The sequence below is a fragment of the Neoarius graeffei genome, chromosome 15 (genome assembly GCF_027579695.1).
Source record: "Neoarius graeffei isolate fNeoGra1 chromosome 15, fNeoGra1.pri, whole genome shotgun sequence".
Classification (NCBI taxonomy): Eukaryota; Metazoa; Chordata; class Actinopteri; order Siluriformes; family Ariidae; genus Neoarius; species Neoarius graeffei.
In genome coordinates, this window is record NC_083583.1 from 2,116,407 (window position 1) to 2,137,526 (window position 21,120).

Below are 21,120 nucleotides of genomic sequence, written 5' to 3' on the forward strand. Positions count from 1 at the left end.
GCCCTTCGGACTCACCAACGCACCAGCTGTTTTTCAGGCCCTAATCAACGACGTCTTAAGGGACATGATTAACCTATACGTTTTTGTCTACCTCGACGACATCCTTATCTTTTCCAAGACCGTGCAGGAGCACCGCCACCATGTCCGCCAGGTTCTCCAGAGGCTGCTACAGAACAATCTGTTCGCCAAGGCCCAGAAATGCGAATTTCATGTTCCCGAGGTCTCCTTTCTGGGATTTATTGTACGGACAGGCCAACTCCAAATGGACCCTGCCAAGACCCTGGCCGTCCGGGACTGGCCTACTCCCAAGTCCGTTAAGGAGGTTCAGCGGTTCTTAGGATTCGCTAACTTCTACCGCAAGTTCATCAGGAACTTCAGTTCTGTGGCAGCACCCATGTCAGACCTCACCAAAGGGACAGGTGGATCTTATGGCTGGTCTCCTCAGGCAGAAAAGGCGTTCAAAGACCTCAAGGACCGCTTCTGCACGGCACCCATTCTGGTTCTCCCGGACACCTCCCAACCATTCATCGTGGAGGTGGACGCCTCGGACAGTGGTGTCGGCGCGGTGCTCTCTCAACGTTCGGAAGGAAAGCTGCACCCCTGCGCTTACTTCTCCCACCGCCTGAGTCCTGCTGAGTCCCGGTACGATGTGGGGGATCGAGAACTGCTAGCGGTCAAACTGGCCCTTGAGGAGTGGAGGCACTGGCTGGAGGGAGCACAACATCCATTCCTGGTTTGGACTGACCACAAGAACCTGGAGTACCTCCAGCAAGCCAAGAGACTGAACCCTCGACAGGCTAGGTGGGCCCTGTTTTTCAGTCGGTTTGACTTCACCCTCTCATACCGCCCCGGCTCCAAGAACACCAAACCTGACGCACTGTCCAGACTGTTCTCTGCCACTAACAGGGAGAATGAAGTCGGGCCTATTATCCCTGTGTCCCGGATTGTGGCCCCTGTCCGCTGGGGTATTGAGGAGGCTGTCCGACGAGCCCAACGCCAGGACCCCGGTCCTGGGACGGGGCCACCAGGCCTCTTGTACGTCCCACATCAAGCCCGGGCCAAGGTTCTCCAGTGGGGTCACTCTTCCCCTCTCACCGCCCACCCGGGAGCTCGGAGGACCCTGGACTTCCTGAAAAGACGCTTCTGGTGGCCTAACATGGAGAAGGAAGTAAGGTCATTTGTCCTGTCCTGTGAGGTTTGCACCAGAACCAAGAACCCACGACAGCGTCCCCAGGGTCTCCTGCATCCTCTGACCATTCCCCGGCGTCCCTGGTCCCACGTGGCAGTCGACTTTATCACGGGTCTCCCTGAGTCACAAGGTAACACGGTCATTTTGGTCTTAGTGGACAGATTCTCCAAGGCCTGCCGCTTCATACCACTGTGCAAACTCCCCTCTGCTCTTGAAACTGCGAAACTTTTGTTTAATCATGTCTTCCGAGTCTTTGGTCTTCCACAGGACATCGTCTCAGACCGAGGGCCCCAGTTCTCCTCCCGAGTGTGGCACGGGTTCTGCAAGGTCATCGGAGCCACTGCCAGCCTCTCCTCTGGGTTTCACCCACAGTCCAATGGTCAGACGGAGAGGCTCAACCAGGACCTGGAAACCACCCTGCGAGGCCTGGCTATGGATAACCCGACATCGTGGAGCACCTGGCTGCCATGGGCGGAGTACGCCCACAACACCCTGCAGTCATCGGCCACCAAGCTGTCGCCATTCCAGTGCCAATTCGGGTTCCAGCCACCTCTGTTCCCGGACCAGGAGGAGGACGCGGGGGTGCCCTCGGTCAACCAATATGTGAGACGGTGTCGCAAGACCTGGAGCAAGGTCAGGAAGACCCTCATACAGACCTCCAGAACCAACCAGACTCAGGCCAACCGCCATAGAAGACCTGCACACGCTTTCCGCCCTGGGCAGCGTGTTTGGCTGTCCACTAAGGACCTTCCACTGCGGGTGGAGAACCGCAAGCTTGCTCCTCGCTACATTGGCCCCTTCAAGGTGGTGTGCAGGGTGAACCCTGTCTCCTACCGGCTCCAGTTGCCCCGGACTCTGAGGATCAACCCCACTTTCCATGTTTCCCTGTTACGGCCCGTACTGACATCTACGTATGCCCCTGCTCCTAGGAACCCCCCCGCATCTTCCAGGGGCAGACTGTGTTCACTGTGAATCGCCTGCTTGACTCCCGCCGGGTCCGCGGCGGGTTGCAATATCTGGTGGACTGGGAGGGCTATGGTCCTGAGGAGCGCTGCTGGGTTCCTGCTCGGGATGTCCTTGATAAAGAACTATGTCGGGACTTCCATTCGGCCCATCCGGATCGCCCTGGGAACGTCAGGAGACGCTCCTAGAGGGGGGGGTCCTGTTAGGACTAGGACTGTTTTGGCCTCTAGAGGCCGCTGTTATTTCCTTTTCATGTCGTGTTTATTTTGGCCTCTAGAGGCCGCCACTGTTCCTGTGTTTTGAGTTTGTGTTAATTGCCTAATTATCTTCACCTGTGTCCTTAATTAGTTTGTCTATTTATACCCCTGAGTTCAGTCCTCTTGTCACGGAGTCTTTGTGCTGTTATGTTTATCTCCAGTTTCCTTTGTACTGTGTTTTTTGATCTTCTTAGCTTTTGTATTTTTGCACTTTGCTTTTCTTTTGGATTATACGCTTTGGTTTTTCTTTGTCTTTTGTTTTGCCCTGTATATAGTGTATATAGTTTAAATAAACCTTTTGATTCTTTTTCTACTTCCACCTCACGCCTCTGCATTTGAGTCATCCCCCTGGTGGCCTAGTGGGGGTTTGCTGGATTATCACACCAACGAACCAGGTTCGAATCCCAGCAAAACCCTAACACAAAATATACCTTGGATCAATCATAAGCAAAATATTTCATATCAACGGATGTTTTTTAGCAACTCAGCATTTATGCACGTCAAAGCGCGAGATGTTTTTTACGACAATTTTAAACAAAGACACTATGTTTAGTCTAGCAAGTGTCCACTGGATGAAGGTCAAGTTACACAGGAATAGTTTAAAATCACTGTTATAGTACATGTAATAGTCTAAAATAATAAAGGATCTTAAAAAGCTCTAAAATATTAAAATCATAAAGTCTTACCAATCATAAATTACATTCTGCATTCTAAAACTATAAAACTAACTTAAATCACTTAATGCAGCTTTAAATCTAACATTCAATTATTTCAATTTCAAATTCAACACTGAAGAGACTGGTTAAATCTAACAATCCTAAATCACGTGTAGCTATAAAACTAACTTAAATCATGGCTTTAAATACTAACAATATCCCCCCTTCGATACCATTTTATAGTATCAAATAGATTAGATTTTAATTAGATTAGTGTTACACCCTAGCAGGATGACGATAATATACATTGTTTTCCCTATGCGGGGTTTTATGGGTAAAAACATTTATCATTTTATACATTCTATCCATTAGGCATTTAAAAATGCAGGGTCCCAGAAAAATAAACAAAAGAAAAACCACAATTACAGGGATACACATAGAAAGAATAGCAGTCCAGTTAGCGAATTGCCAGAAGATGTTGTGTCGAGGTCCAGCTTGAGTGGGTAACCCTGCTCCGAGCAGCAGTAGAATAGTCACGAAACTCATGATGAGGATTTTCATGGTTGTAGTGAGGATGATTGGTCCCAAATGGGGCGCGAGATCTCTTCCCCTCTTTGTTCACAACGTCTTGCAGGTAATCTGAGGATTCTCAGTCGGCCAGGGCTGCACACAGGTCACGTCAAATCTGTGTAGAGCTCAGAGAGAGAGAGAGAGAACAGAGACTGAATAGGGACACAGAAAAAAATGTTAATAGCAAACTTGTCATTGTAACACAGCTTTGTTATGGAGCCTTCTTCAATCGCGTAGCATGGATCCACTGTGGAAAAAGGTCAGTTAAAACAGCAGTATGAGTAATGGCGACTATTTCTGCAGGCCCACTATATCTAGGTTCTCCCAATTGTCCAAATCATTTAAAAAGTCGCACCAGCACCTTGTCTCCCACTTGGAAGGGGTGTGTGGGTGCTGATGGTGGAGACGATATTGTACTATTGACCTTAGTACAAATTTTATGCAACTTATCGATAAGGGCTGCAGAATACTCATCCATATGTGTTTTCAAATCAGAGGTACCCAGAGCCGGAGTCCCCTTCCTCCAGGGGAGAGGGAAAGGTCTTCCAAAAATAATTTCGTAGGGGGAGAAACCCCCTAGACTAGGTTTTGATGTCATACAAATTTCAGCCAGAGTGGCTGGCAATAAGTCTACCCAATTTTTCGAACCTGTGGCCTGCATGGCCTTAGTTAGTTTGTCTTTCAATGTTCGATTAGTACATTCTACGATACCAGAAGATTGAGGGTGGTACGGAATGTGAAAACGCCAGTTTAGTGAGAGATACTTACAGAGGTTTTGTGTGACTTTTGAGGTGAAAGGGGTACCTTTGTCTGAGTCTATGGTGTCTGGAACCCCATAACAAGGTATTATTTCTTTTGCCAGAATACGAGTAACTACCTTCATGTTCTCTCGAGAACAAGGAAAGGCTTCTACCCATTTAGAGAATTTGTCCACAATCTCATCTCATCTCATCTCATCTCATCTCATTATCTCTAGCCGCTTTATCCTTCTACAGGGTCGCAGGCAAGCTGGAGCCTATCCCAGCTGACTACGGGCGAAAGGCGGGGTTCACCCTGGACAAGTCGCCAGGTCATCACAGGGCTGACACATAGACACAGACAACCATTCACACTCACATTCACACCTACGCTCAATTTAGAGTCACCAGTTAACCTAACCTGCATGTCTTTGGACTGTGGGGGAAACCGGAGCACCCGGAGGAAACCCACGCGGACACGGGGAGAACATGCAAACTCCACACAGAAAGGCCCTCGCCGGCCACGGGGCTCGAACCCAGACCTTCTTGCTGTGAGGCGACAGCGCTAACCACTACACCACCATGCCGCCTTGTCCACAATCACCAGGAGATATTTAAACGGCCCACAGGGAGGCATGTGTGTGAAGTCGATTTGCCATTCTAGGAATGGAGACGTAGATATGGGTAAACACTCGTGTTTCGCAATTGCTTTAGAGGGATTATTTTGTGCACAGATGAGGCATCTCTCGAGAATTGAGTCCGCCAAACTGTTTAAATTGGCTATACAAAAAAGTTTGTTCATGTCCCCCTTCACCCCCCTTCGTGCACGATGTGTCACGCCGTGAAATTCATGCACGAGGAAGGGAAGGCAATGAGATAGAAGACAAAGGCGGCCATCCTGACTGTACCATAGGCCATCAGAGGCAACATAAGCACCCTGTAACTGCCAAAAGGCAGAATCATTTGGAGAGGCTGAAGCCTGTAAAGAAAAAAGATCAAGATCGGGAATCAGTGTACTGGCAAGGCAAGACGTATTACATGGCAAAGGATCTAGGCCAGGAGACATGACACCAGAAGCAGCAGCAAGTTTTGCAGTATGATCAGCAAGAGAATTACCCATGATTTCAGGTGTGTTTCCTGAGGCATACACTTTAGTTTTAATTATGGCGAGTGACCTAGGGAGATGACAAGAATCAATGAGATTTTGTACTAAGGTAGAGTGTGAAATGGGCTTCCCGTCTGCAGCGTGGAAGCCTCGAGACTGCCAAATTTTCCCAAAATCATGGGCCACACCAAAGACGTAACGAGAATCTGTGTAGACTGTGACATCCTTGCCCTGAAACAAAATACAAGCACGCATTAGCGCATACAACTTGGCTGCCTGTGCCGAAGAGAAAGGAAGAGCATAGGCCTCATGCACAATATCAGGCAGTGAACACACAGAATAACCACAGAGGAAAACACCATCTGAGGGTTTAGAACAAGAGCCATCAACAAAGAGTACTTCCCCTGTCCCTAGAGGGCTGGAGGAGAGATCAGACCTGATACTGGTAGTATGCAAGATTTCAGATAGACAGATAGACAGTGTCAAATGTTTTGGATAAAAATGCACAAGGACGCATCCCACCCCCATGATCCTGGGCCAAAACAGCAGAGGCTGTGCCTTGGTGTTCACAGGCATAGAGATGGAAGGGCTTTGAGTAGTCAGGTAAACCCAGCACCGGGGCGGAACAAAGATCGCTTTTGAGGGAGTGATAAGCATCCATCATAGTGTCAGTCCAGGTCAAAGGATGTTGCAGTGGATCGTGATGAGATTGCAGAACAGAGAATCTTGTCATATAAAGAGCAGTCAGGGATCCATTGTCTGCAGTAGTTGATAAGACCCAGAAAAGACATCAGTGCATGTTTAGTTGCAGGGCGTTTTGTGTCTAGGATCACCCGCACCCGATCAGATGACAGCTTACGACAACCTTGTGAAAGTTCAAAACCCAGATACCTAACAGTGTCCATCCAAAACTGGAGCTTGGTTCTGGAAACCTTGAAGCCCTTGTGCACCAGATGTTGGAGCAGGCGTAAGGAGGCGTCTTGGCAGATTTCTGGTGATTCACCAGATACCAGAAGATTATCTGCGTATGTCAGGACCACAGAGCCCTGAGGGAGGGAGAGGTCACAGAGTGCGTTACGAATTACGGCTGAGAAAACAGCAGGAGAATCAATAAAACCTTGCGGTAGGCATGTCCAAGTATACTGCTTCCCCCTGTGCGTGAATGCAAACAAAGGCTGTGTGTTTTCTTCAACAGGAATGCTGAATAAAGCAGAACAGAGATCAATAACAGAAAAACAGCAATGATGAGCAGGAACTTGTGACATTACAGAGGAAACGTCAGGTACAATGGGTGCCACAGGGACAATCAGTTAATTAATCTTACGTAAGTCCTGCGTAAAATGCCAGGTACCATCAGGTTTAGGTACTGGATTGACAGGTGTATTGTACGAGCTGGTACACGGTCTCACCACGCCTTGCTCGAGGAGAGACTGTAGGATGACATCGATTCCTTTGGCTTTGTCTTCAGAGAGAGGATACTGTCTAACATAAACAGGAAGCACGTGTTTAAGCTTAGCTTCATAAGGAACACAATGAACTAGGCCAACCTCGTCCTTGGGGAGATCATTAAAAGGATCTGTAGAAGGATCTGTAGAAGAAATAACAGTGTTTACAGAAGCCATGCAAACAGCAGAGATATTTGGAACAGTCCTATGTGAAGAAAGATAAGATAGGGCGGGAGGCAGAAAGTCAGGAGTGCAAATAATCATTTTTGATCCCTGAAACGAAATGGATAAATGTAACAGACTCATTAGATCCCGCCCCATTAGATTAAAAGGACACTGTGGCATAAACACAAAAGAGTGATGTTTACGAAGTGCTGTGTCAGCGGGACAGGTTACCAATAACGGAGGAGTGCAAGGGGAGGAGGAAGGGACCCCATCAATTCCCACAGAGTGAACAGTTTTGTTAGAAATAGGGCCCTCATAGGATTTTCCCACAGAGGACATCGTAGCACCAGTATCAATCAGAAAAGGAAGCACCTTTCCATCTATAGCTAATTCTACGACAGGCAAATCATTGGCTAGATAAGAGTCGAAAGAACAATGTAGCATCATGGGGTCACAGCTCTGTAGGCAGCTCTAAGTTTGATATAGGCCTGTGGGGCGTTGCTGCGCGAAAGGGTTTGCCGTAGGGGCAGACAGAGCAGCAGGAGGAGGAGGGGGAGGATGAAGAAACGTATCAGATTGATGCTGCTGAAGATTAGAAGGAGGAAGGGGAAGCATATGCTGTGCATTGTCTTCATCCGCCCTTTTCTTTCGACACTCCCGTAGCCAATGTCCTTCTTTGCCACAATAGTAGCACGCTCCAGGGCGTACCCTACTCCAGGGCACCCTGGCTTGCGGGCGGGTGCCCCAATTCCGATTCCTTTGTTGTCTATTCATGTCCTCACGGGGCTGTGAGTAGCCACCAACCACAGAAAGGCAGGCTACCTGCTTACTATCCAGAATACCATCTCCCTCCATAGTTCTGATTTTTTCCCCTAGGGTTCTCACTATCATATTACTACGGTCACTTAAATGATATTTCAGAACCTTCTGTATATCAGGACGACAATTATTCAAAAATGTCAAAATAAAGAGCGGATTGGTTTGCTGCTGATTCAATTACATGTTTCCCAGACAAGTCCACGTCTCGCTAAAATGCGTCAAAACTTTGAAGTGAGTTCAGCCTTCTCCTGTTTACAATTAGTAACCTGTGAAAGATCACGGCTAGCCTGTTGTCGTGAGAGCAGATAATGCATCAATTGGTCCTTTAATTCTCTCATGGCTCTATTGGTATCTTTCCAGTAGAACTTAAGCTCATGTTTTGTGGTGGTTTTGCCGTCTTCTTCTGCCTTAGTTTCAACTACTTCGTAGTCATCATTCTCAGGGTCTAAGCAGGGCACTGCAGCTAATAATGCAGCTTCATCATAACTATCGCTTAGAACGGCATGCAGGATAAAACGGTAATCTGCTCCGACCAGCTGGGAATGTCTACACCAGTGGCGGTTCTAGACCAAAATTACTAGGGGGGCCGAGGTGGGGCCAGTGTTTTTTCAGGGGGGCACATATGGACAAAACATGGCAATATTTAAGCGTTCAAAATGTTTAGTTTAGTTTATTTAAAACCAAAACAAAATACATTGAGCATAAATACAATGAGATAAACATTCTGTCTCAATAGCCTAAACATAAAATAAATTGTGCTCAATAAATCTTAAAACCATGTTTCTCTTTTTTGTAAAATAATGGCCCTTTTCCACTACCCTTTTTCAGCTCACTTCAGCTCGCTTCAGCTCACTTCAGCCTGACACGGCTCGCGTTTCGACTACCAAAAACCAGCACGACTCAGCTCGTTTCAGCCCTGCTTAGCCCCTAAAACTCGCACCGTTTTGGAGTGGGGCTGAAGCGAGCCAAGCCGTGCCGAGTGAGGCTGGGGGCGTGAGCAGACACTCCCCTGTGCACTGATTGGTGAGGAGGAGTGTCCTCACATGCCCACACACGCCCCGCGAGCACGCTGGGATCTGTAAACACCGCAAACCCGGAAGAATAATAATTACGAATTACGAGAATTTCTGAAGCCTTATGCGCCTCGCCTCATCTATACGCTCTTGCCAGTATCTGTTGGCGTTGTCGGTGACAACAAGCCACAGCACCAAGACCAGCAACACTAACGACTCCATGTCCTCCATGTTTATTGTTTACTATTCGGGTCGTGAGACTACCGCTTAAAAGATCACTGAATCAGTGACATACAGAGCATCGTGGACGAGTTCGCGGAGCGCAAGGCTCGTCGTATGCCCTTCGAATAATGCGCGCAGTAGGCTATTGATGTTTTATTATGAGCCATGTACAGTATGTCGCCTAATGTTTTTTTGTTTCTGAGTTACATGTTCGTTTGAAGGACTTAATGTACAAAATAACATAGTTGCACCCCGTAGTGTTGAAATTGGTAAACACAGTGCATTCAGTGAGGTTTGCACCGCCCTCCTTTTATTTCTGACTCTTCCTGTCACCGTTGCAACCTCTGAGCGCTCATTCGTATGCCCTTCAAATAATGTGCGCAGTATAGGCTATTGATGTTTTATTATGAGCCATGTACAGTATCCTAATGTTTTTTGTTTCTGAGTTACATGTTCGTTTGAAGGACTTGATGTACTAAATAACATAGTTGCACCCGGTAGTGTTGAAATTGGTAAACACCGCAGTTGCGGACATTTTGTAGCCTAAAATGATGTTATGATAAGCTTTAATAAAGGGCCCGGTCATTTGCCCCGCCCCCGGCCCGGCTCTGACTTGTTCCGCCACTGTCACTGATGTCACTGTTTGCGCTGCTTAACGACATCACGTGATGTCCACCCACTTTCGCTAACTCCACCCAATGTGTCCACCCACTTCCAGCCAGCACGGTTCAGCGCAGTTGTAGTCGAAATGCAACTCCAACAGCCCCACTCAGCTCGACTCAGCTCGACTCAGCACGGCACGGCTCAGCCGCATTTGTAGTGGAAAAGCGGCATAAGATTTCTATTTTTGCATACAATGAACCTTTTCTTCAGATGTGGCTGCACTGGAGTGTTGTCCAAGCACTTGCTGATATCTGGAGAAAGATGAATACAGTAAATATGAGAGTGCTACTGAGAACAACATTTATTTATCATTATTCATTTATTAATTTATTATTATATCTATTATTTATATTTTATATTTATTAATTATTATTCAGACTTCACACTTTCAGGGTAGGCTATATGAATTGTAGGCCAACACTGCTCACACACATGCATTTGTTCAACATCACAAACCTGATGGTGCTGTACTTGATATGCATGGTGAATCTGGTTGTCCAAATGACTCGTTGGGTTGTCCCTCATTCTGTCCCTCAATCTGATCCTGAATGTCTTCATCCTCACTCTCAGATTGCCTTTCAGATGCCTCACTTTCCACCTCTCCAACCACCACCTCTGGCTCTCTCTCCTCTTTCTTAATCTTCATCTTCCTTACTCTCTCTATGTTGCTTTTTGCTAATAGGGGCAAAAAAGGACATAATGTCCTTCTTGCTCCTTTTCATGATGATAGCCTACAGTAGGTCTATACTAAAAAGTAAACGGAGAGGAATGTAGCCTCTACATATCACAAGGCCATCCGAGTTTTACAAGAAGGTAAACACTGTCAGTTATTTTACCCATTTCCCAAAAATATTAAGTTAGGCTACTTATTGCTGTGCAACACACTTTTAAGAAAGCGCAATAAAACGGATTTATTATTGTAGTGAACAACAACAGTAAAACACGGATATGTGCAAACACTGATGTTACAAAATTGAATAATTTTCCTTACCTTCACCTCTTTGCAATAGCCTAGTTCTTGCAGGGCTGCAGCTGTTATCTCTCACGTCCGAAGTTTACAATTCGCGCTGCTGCGGGTCTTTCTGCTGCAGGTAACAGTGTGCGTGTAGCGCTTTAAGGAGTCCGTGTAGAACACTCCGTCATGTCAGTTCCGATCTTCGAGCCAGCGCACGTCGAAATTAATAAAGCTTATTATCTGTTCAGCACAGGGGCCACAACAGGGGCCAGGAGCAATTTTACAGGGGCACTGGCCCCCCCTGGCCCCCATTTAAAACCGCCTATGGTCTACACATTTTTAAGAGCATGTCTACAAAGTTAAGTGGTTTGTCTACCGAAGGCAACAACTTAATAATATCTTTTAGGTCTGATGCCGAAGGCGGAGTGATCTTAAATCCTCTTCCCCTCTGAGCCCACACACAGGCTGTATTCACAGGGCGAGGCAGTGGAGAGGAACCCACATTATCATCGTTATCATCATCAGAGTCATCGTCTGTATTGGAATCGTTAGTCTCGTTTTTTTGTAACAGTGTGTTTGAGCTTACAGAGGGTTTTTCCTTATCTGCTTTAGGTTTATGACGTTTAGCACCTGTGTCAAGAGATACAGGCGCGCTAGGAATGCTATCAGCGGGACATGAAGTATTTGCAGGTGTGTTTACAGGAACGTTTTTTGATCTCCCGTACATCGGCGGGAGAGCAGAGGCTGTATGTGTAGATCTAGACAAAGCAGGTTTTGCTTTCTCATCAGGCTTAGGGCATGGTACTGATTTCTTTTGCGCTTTAGTTTCTTTAATTCCGTGAAAATCATCCCATATTGATTTCATTTTAATCCATTCTAAATAGCCTTTGGTCATATAATCATAATCCCATTCTGGGTTGCCAAATCCTTCATACATCTGTTTATGTGCCAAAGCGAGGTAGTTTGATTTAAAAGTTCTGGCACAAGGATAAATCAAAGACTGAGGCTGTGATTCTGTCCATTCGGCTAATTTGTCTAACCACGGAGTAGTGTAGAATTCTAAATCACATCGATTCATCCAATCCCGTGGAGTTTCTTCAGGATCGGGTCTGAATGCCTCCTTAGCACAATTACCCCCCATAATGGTTGCACAAAGGAATCAGTCTCGAGATTAATTATTATGGGTTTAACTCATAAAGCGCGCTCTTCCCGTGACAGCTCATTCACGAGGATAAACAATCTTCCCGTGGCTCTTCCATGAGGATAAACAATCTTCCCGTGCCTCTACACGAGGATAACCAAAAAATCTTCCCGTAAAACCAGTTACGAGGATAACCAAACAATCTTCCTGTGCCTCTACATGAGGATAAACAAATATACTGGGTTTTTCTGATACCACCAACCAGGCGGAAGTCCCCCCCAACTAATCAATTAAAAGAGACCCCTTACCTGATTGGAAGTATCCCCGTACGGGCCACCAAATTGTAAAGGTTCCCCCAGCTGGAACGGCTTCTCGAGACCAATGCCCTCATGCCACCTGCAGAATTCTGGGGCGAAAACACACCGCAAAAAAAAAAACAGACCAGAAAACCAGAGATTGGCTGTTTATTCACAGCTTTTTCACCAAAGATGAAATATTCCAAACAACCTTTTATAACATCCCAAAAAGCTGTTTATCTTTCTAAAGGCTGTGTTGTGTCTTGTGTCTGTCGAATATGTGTGTGTGCGCAGATGTGTGTGTGATGTGTGAATGTGTGTGTGCGTGAGAGGGGTGTGTGTGTGTGTGTGTGAATGTGTGTGTGTGCGCGCGTGTATGTGTGTGTGCATGAATGTGTGTGTGTGTAGGATGTGTGTGTGTTATGTGTGTGCATATGTGAATGTGTGAATGTATTGATATCTTGTGCTAAGTCAGCAAATCACATCTTAATTCCATCAATATGTATGTGTGTGAGTAAAACCTTGAATCAATCATAAGCAAAATATCCCTTGGATCAATCATAAGTAAAATATTTCATATCAACGGATGTTTTTTAACAACTCAGCATTAATGCACGTCAAAGCACGAGATGTTTTTTACAACAATTTTAAACAAAGACACTATGTTTAGTCTAGCAAGTGTCCACTGGATGAAGATCAAGTTACACAGGAATAGTTTAAAATCATTGTTATAGTACATGTAATAGTCTAAAATAATAAAGGATCTTAAAAAGCTCTAAAATATTAAAATCATAAAGTCTTACCAATCATAAATTACATTCTGCATTCTAAAACTATAAAACTAACTTAAATCACTTAATGCAGCTTTAAATCTAACATTCAATTATTTCAATTTCAAATTCAACACTGAAGAGACTGGTTAAATTTAACAATCCTGAATCACATGTAGCTATAAAACTAACTTAAATCATGGCTTTAAATCCTAACAGTGGCGTATTCCCAACGAGAGGAGCCAGGATGGTGGCCAGGTGTTTGGCAATGTTGTAAGTAACAGAGTTTATACTGCTGATGATAGGTCTGAGTGGAGCTCCTTCCTTGTGGATCTTGGGGAGTCCGTATATGAGGAATGGCTTCCCCAGGCTACAATCTGGAGTACAGAGATCGGTTGATGGCTTGGTCCTTTTCTAGTTGTTGCAGGCAGCTAACAACTTTCTTTTTGTAACAACTTGTGGGGTCCCGCCTCAAGGTTTCATAGGTGGTAGTGTCGCTGAGGAGACTGGTCATCTTGGAGTGGTAGTCCGCTGTGTTTAGCACAAATAAAACTTGAGCGTGAATGTGATTTTTTTTTTCCTGAATGTGAAAACACACCACATTCTGAGTTCTTTTCTTTTTTTATTTACATGTTAGATATACAAACATAAAAATATAGACATTAATTTATTCTGTATAACATTTGAGTACATCGTCTCTCTGAGTCCTGCACCAAAATGAAATATGAAATGAATTCAGCATCACTGTACTAATGTCCAAGAGACACGTCACTGAGCAATCTGGAGCAAATAAAATGTGCAGACTTTATATTTATTACAGCAGGCAAATGAAGCACACATGAGGGATGTAGTTATCGAGGAAGCATAAAAAAATACAATATCATGAGAGTTTAACTGAATCTAATAGTTTTGTACATAATATACAACAGATTTAATTGCTTTTCCTGCCAGTATGTCCTGAGGAGTGCTTTGAAGAACAAAAATAAAATGATATGTACCATAATTACAACAGGAATGATTCATTATTTCTCCACACCAGCATGAGTATGGATTTAAAATGTTCCTAAATGGTTTTATTATGAACTGTGAATGTAAAGAAAGAAAAAGCAATAGATTTTGTGTTTCGAGCTCATCACTCTGATTTAAGAGGTTTAGCTCCTGAGCTTATGAAAGCAGCGGTTATTTATTCTTTCAAAGCAACTTTTTCTTTGACGCCGGTTGCTCTTCTTCAGACATCATGAAGCTTCGTTCTCGTCTTCGTTCACACACAAAGTCCTCAAACAGCTGGGATTTTGGGTGTTTTGGATATTTATTTTATCTAGGGTTATAATTTGATTTGAGTGCCACCTTCCTTAAATCCGCAGAAAATCTTTTGCTGATTATTTCTAAGGACGTAAAAATCGCAGAACTTTGGAACGCAGAAACCGGATGAAGGATTTGGGGAACATTTCCCTCGACTCCTGAGCAGTGTAGTTGAAGAAGTTCTGCGGATGAGCGAGAACGTCAAACAGACACTTCATGAGCTTCTTGTCCTGTGGAGTAAAGTTTTTACATTAATTAATTAATAATATTTTTTCTTGTGCAAACAAAAATGTAGGTGAGTTTGAAATTTGCATTTCCTTAGGATAAGATTAAAGTGAAAAAGAAATTAAATTTATACCAATAAGTGTGTCTGTAAAAATAGAAAAAAAGTAAAAATGGTAAAATACTGTTAAGAAAAAAAAACATGTTAAGGATTCTGTTCAGGCTATATTTCTGGTGACTTTGCTTCTTGTCTTTTTCAACCATTTTGTTGCATTTCATTTTAATTTTTTATAGATTTAAAAAAATGCAGATAAATTGTAAAATAAAAGGTACATTAATTTTTTTTCCATTAAAATCCTAGAGTGCAAACTTTTGCACTCAAGCCTGTATTTCATATGATGTCCATAAGGTGGCGGTGTGACTCTCATCTCATTATCTCTAGTCGCTTTATCCTGTTCTACAGGGTTGCAGGCAAGCTGGATCCTATCCCAGCTGACCACGGGCGAAAGGCGGGGCACACCCTGGACAAGTCGCCAGGTCATCACAGGGCTGACACATAGACACAGACAACCATTCACACTCACATTCACACCTACGCTCAATTTAGAGTCACCAGTTAACCTAACCTGCATGTCTTTGGACTGTGGGGGAAACCGGAGCACCCGGAGGAAACCCACGCGGACACAGGGAGAACATGCAAACTCCTAGGTGGTGTGTATGACTGGTAATTACTAACACTGGCCACTAGGCGATGTGTATGACTGGTAATTACTAACACTGGCCACTAGGCGGTGTGTGTGACTGGTAATTACTAACACTGGCCACTAGGCAGTGTGTGTGACTGGTAATTACTAACACTGGCCACTAGGCGGTGTGTATGACTGGTAATTACTAACACTGGCCACTAGGCAGTGTGTCTCATCTCATCTCATCTCATTATCTCTAGCCGCTTTATCCTGTTCTACAGGGTCGCAGGCAAGCTGGAGCCTATCCCAGCTGACTACGGGCGAAAGGCGGGGTACACCCTGGACAAGTCGCCAGGTCATCACAGGGCTGACACATAGACACAGACAACCATTCACACTCACATTCACACCTACGCTCAATTTAGAGTCACCAGTTAACCTAACCTGCATGTCTTTGGACTGTGGGGGAAACCGGAGCACCCGGAGGAAACCCACGCGGACACGGGGAGAACATGCAAACTCCTAGGTGGTGTGTATGACTGGTAATTACTAACACTGGCCACTAGGCGGTGTGTATGACTGGTAATTACTAACACTGACCACTAGGCGGTGTGTATGACTGGTGGTACACGGACACAGACAAACCACAAAAAAAATCAACTCGATGGGTTTACCGTTTTTTCTTAGATATGGTGCTCCACTGGAGCTCTGCTATTATTGTGTGTGTGTGTGTGTGTGTGTGTGTGTGTGTGTGTGTGTGTGTGTGTGTGTGTCAGAGGGAGGGAGGGAGGGAGAGAGAGAGAGAGAGAGAGAAAGTGTGTGTGTGTGAAAGTGTGTGCTCATAGATGTTGCGTGTGCATGTGAGTGCATACTTGTGAGAGAGTGTATGTGTGCATGCATAAATATGCATATGACTGTGTGTATGAGTGTGCACAGAATTGTATGTTATATCATCAGACTCACGATATCCAATATTTTGTAAAGTTTCAGATCAATCCATCAATGAATTGAACATTTTTCCTGCTTGGCCAGATGGTGGTGCTGTGCTAGGCATCTGAATTACACATGTGAATATCATCATAGTCATAATACACAATATTTTGTAAAGTGTCAGATCAATCAGTTAAGGCATTGCCAATTTCTGGCACATTTCCTGCTTGGCCAGGTGGTGGCGCTATAACAGGCAGGCCCATTAGGCGTCAGGTTATCATAATAATCATAATATCTATTGAAGTAAGAAGTGTCCGACCATACAGTCAATGCACTGTGGCTTTCTGACACACTTCCTGTTTATGTGGAAAGATATTAAAATCATTAGGCCATTTCAACATATTACAAGATATCAAATATCCCTTCGCAATTTAATATCAGCGACATCTTGGCATCACATATAACAAATTTCACATGAATCTCATGAACCGTCGAGGAGGAGCATGTTAAAATTCATCATGTGTCAAAACACATTCAAAACCCTATTCTTTTCTTGGCCAGTTGGTGGTGCTGTACGACAGGCCCATAACGGCTAAAGAGTAACAGAATCAGAATCAGAATCATATTACAAGATATCAAGTTCAACATTCAGCAATATCTTGGCATATTATATGTTATAGTATTTCAACATATTACTACATATCAAAAATCCCTTAGTAATTCAGCTTCAGCAATATCTTGGCATCATGTTTGCCAAGTTTGACATGAATCTGATGAACCGTCTGGAGGAGCACGCTAAAAATGACCATGTGTAATTTCACTCCAAATGGCCTTATGACATCATCATTCCAAAGTTCTACTCATTCATTTCAATGGGAAATGGAAAAAGGGGCGCTATGAAGTCCCTGGGCCACGCCCGGGGCCAAAAGTCTGTGGCTGAGTAGTGATGACAATGACTGATGTGTGTATCAAATTTCATGAGTTTTGGTGCATGGGAAATGCCTCAAATAAGGCCAAACGCGGCATAATAATAATAATAATAATAATAATAATCCTTCGAAAAACAATAGGATTTCGCACCGAACGGTGTTCGGGCCCTAATAAATAGAATTTATACAAACAAGTGTGCAAGTAAAAATGATAAAAGCAAAAAAAAAAAAATTAATTGTCAATATCTATCTGTTGATTTTACCTTGTGTTTTGTTAATTCTTCTGTTGCATTTTATTTCTAAAATTTTATTCTATAGATAAATTGCAAAACAGTGTTATATTTTATTAAGCCTCCATTTAAAATCTATGGGGGGTTACAAACTTTTGCACTCAGTTCAAATGAAATGAACTGTTTTGTAATTCGCCTGATGTCCACATGGTGGCAGTGTGACCTCTTTGTTCACATGAAGTTGCTGGTAGAAATTGTTTGAACATTATGATCAGTAATCATAAACATGCCTCATAAACCTTTCCCATCGTCCTACCTTTAAAATCTCCTGGTGATTTTCAGAGGCGTACAGTCTCCCATCCCTGACGATGTCCTCGATTAGCTCCTGGTAGTCCTCTGAAACCAGAAGAGCAAAGATGTTCAGAAGAAGAGCACATGCCAGCGTCAGAGCTGTAGAACATCTATAAGACGGTTCCATGTCTCCTCACCATCGTAAGTTACGTAGGGAACCTGGAAGCCTTTCCTACTGTTCCCCTCATTCGACCTGAACTGGATCCACAGCCTCTTTGAGCGGGAGGTGAAGGCGATCGGACGCTCGTACGTTTGACACGTCTCATATGTTGTCACTGAGTTTGGCAGAGCTGATGGGGCAGAAAACAAAAGGTTCTCCTCACACACACACTTCCTGAGGGTTCTAGCGAAGGTTCTATCTTTCTTTGAAAATAAATTCCATGTTTTGCTCACAGCTCTTGCGCATGACTAAGTAATCTCCGCACTCATCCTCCATGGGGAGGAAAATCTCCGGGACGACGATGAGGATCCTGCGCTTGGGTGGAGGAATGATGATCCATGTGCACTCCACGTTAGCCGGATAATCGCCAGGGTAGTTGGGTGACTCGATAAATCCCGTGTATTCACCCAGTTCTCCTCCACAGCGCCTGTCTGAGGAACAGAGGAACATTACTGCTGAGGCAACATTTTATTATCTACCAGCTGCTGGGATGAGGAACAGGATCAACCCATCAGGATGATGCATTTTTCCTGTTTCTGACTGAAATCTACTCCCAGATAGCGACACTATAAGATATACAAAGGTACTGAAGTGAGAGTCAGTGAAGTAGCTGGAATTTACTGAAAAGAAAAGTAGATCAGGATTTATATTACACTAAATGGTCAAAAGTATGTGCACCCCTGACCATCACACCTATGTGTTTATTCACAAAACTGTTACCACAGAGTCAGAAGCACAGAATTGTACAGAACGTCTCTGTATTCTGTAGCATTTAGTCCTTCTTTAGCCCTGAGTATAACTTTAAACTGCAACCGGTGGTGAGTCTCAGGTCCTGGAGGGGATTATATTGGGGAAAGTGGAGTTACACCTTAACTACCGCTGCTCCCAGGTCCACTCTGACCCGAAGTGGTAGCACCTGCATGGGTGCCAGCTATGGGTTAAATAGTACATAACCAATAAGGCGCTAGCAGCAAGGCGGGATTTTTTTGGTGCAATGTGGCAGATGAACCCAACAGGGTCAATGGCACACCACCAGATGGTGTATGGAAGAGCCACTCAAATGGCCAATGGATGGCATCACTCAGCAAGTCAGTTGTCACTGCAGGGCAACTTCCATACCCGTCAGGTCTGTGGCACTTTTGTGCACCACTTGGCATCAGGTCTGGAGGTCCAGAGAGACAACACGATGGGGGCACGACATCATTTGTCTTACCTTATTATGCAAGGTGCTTCGTTAGGAGAGGAGAATAGTATGCGAGAGCTCATGAGGCCAGACATTCCGTGGCGGCTCGGCTGGACCATTTGTGCCATAGTTGCAGGCGACTTTGTCGCTCTAGCGTGGGCCTCACGGCCCATCTGCATTTCTGTGCATCCTAATGAAACAATCATCATCACTAGCGATGGACAGCTGACGGTATTCTATAGCATTACAGTTTCTCGTCTCGTCTCGTCTTCTTCCGCTTTATCCGGGAACGGGTCGCGGAGGCAGCAGTCTAAGCATGGAAGCCCAAACTTCCCTCTCCCCAGACACCTCGGTCAGTTCCTCGGGAAGAACACCGAGGCGTTCCCAGGCCAGCCGAGAGACATAGTCCCTCCAGCGTGTCCTGGGTCTTCCCCGGGGCCTCCTCCCGGGGGGACATGCCTGGAACACCTCCCCAGGGAGGCGTCCAGGAGGCATCCGAAAAAGATGCCTGAGCCACCTCAGCTGGTTCCTCTCGATGTGGAGGAGCAGCGGCTCTACTCCGAGTTCCTCCCGAGTGACTGTGCTTCTCACCCTATCTCTAAGGGAGCACCCAGCCACCCTGCGAAGGAAACTCATTTCGGCCGCTTGTATCTGCGATCTTGTTCTTTCGGTCATTACCCAAAGCTCATGACCATAGGTGAGAGTCAGAACATAGATCGACCGGTAAATTGAGAGCTTCGCCTTTTGGCTCCGCTCCTTCTTCACCACGACGGACCGGTAAAGCGACTGCATCACTGCGGAGGCTGCACCGATCCGCCTGTCAATCTCACGCTCCATCCTTCCCTCACTCGTGAACAAGATCCCGAGATACTTAAACTCTTCCACTTGAGGCAGGACTTCTCCACCAACCTGGAAAGGGCAAGCCACCCTTTTCCGGTCGAGAACCATGGCCTCGGACTTGGAGGTGCTGATTCTCATCCCAGCCGCTTCACACTCGACTGCAAACCGCCCCAGTGCATGCTGGAGGTCCTGGTTTGAAGAAGCCAACAGGACAACATCATCCGCAAAAAGCAGAGATGAAATCCTGTGGTTCCCAAACAGGATTCCTTCCGGCCCCTGGCTGCGCCTAGAAATTCTGTCCATAAAAATTATGAACAGAACCGGTGACAAAGGGCAGCCCTGCAGGAGTCCAACATGCACTGGGAACAGGTCTGACTTACTGCCGGCAATGCGAACCAGACTCCTGCTCTGTTCGTACAGGGACCGGACAGCCCTTAGCAAAGAGCCCCGAACCCCATACTCCTGAAGCACCCCCCACAGAATACCACAGGGGACACGGTCGAATGCCTTCTCCAGATCCACAAAGCACATGTGGACTGGTTGGGCAAACTCCCATGAACCCTCGAGCACCCTATGAAGGGTATAGAGCTGGTCCAGTGTTCTGCGACCAGGACGAAAACAGCATTGTTCCTCCTGGATCCGAGGTTCAACTATTGGTCGAATTCTCCTCTCCAGTACCCTGGAGTAAACTTTCCCCAGGAGGCTGAGAAGTGTGATTCCCCTATAATTGGAGCACACTCTCCAGTCCCCTTTCTTAAAAAGAGGGACCACCACCCCAGTCTGCCACTCCAGAGGCACTGTCCCCAACCGCCACGCGATGTTGCAGAGGCGTGTCAACCAAGACAGCCCCACAACATCCAGAGACTTGAGATACTCAGGGCGGATCTCACATTACAGTTTCCTTCATTGAAACTAAGAGTCCAAACCTGTTCCAGCATGACGATGTTCCTGTGCACAAAGTGAGCTCCATGAAGACGTGGTGTGTGAAGGTTGGTGTGAAGAACTTGAGTGTCCTGCACACAGCCCTGACTGAACTCAACCCCAATGAACACCTTTGGGATAAACTGGAACACAGACTGCACCCCATTTTCTGGGGGGGGTTCCTTTTGATTTTTCCCCAGTGTTCTCCATATTTTTTAGTCATGGCCAATCCCCAACCACCAGACAAGTCTCCCCTATCACATGACAGCTACCAACCAAGAAGGGTGAGGATCATCACAGCTTCCTCTGAGGCATGTGACACCAGTTGGCATCTTTTCAAACTGCTGCCCATGCAACATTAGGGGGCGGCATAACACATTTAGAGGAAAGTGCTATCTAC

At 45.5% G+C, this 21,120-nt stretch overlaps 1 protein-coding gene across 4 annotated transcripts in view; it reads right to left on the minus strand.

Annotated features, from left to right (window-relative positions):
• Positions 1–13,580: 13,580 nt before the first annotated feature.
• Positions 13,581–21,120, minus strand: part of scube2 (signal peptide, CUB domain, EGF-like 2) — an 80,123-nt gene continuing 72,583 nt past the window's right edge. For all 4 annotated transcript variants that reach the window (XM_060940729.1, XM_060940727.1, XM_060940728.1 and 1 more), the window contains exons 20-23: positions 18,010–18,207; positions 17,754–17,906; positions 17,582–17,661; positions 13,581–14,498 (exon numbers count right to left, since the gene is read on the minus strand). In XM_060940729.1, the coding sequence (XP_060796712.1) occupies positions 14,352–14,498; positions 17,582–17,661; positions 17,754–17,906; positions 18,010–18,207 (578 nt within the window). In that variant the 3' untranslated portion in view covers positions 13,581–14,351. The remainder of the gene's footprint in view (positions 14,499–17,581; positions 17,662–17,753; positions 17,907–18,009; positions 18,208–21,120) is intronic.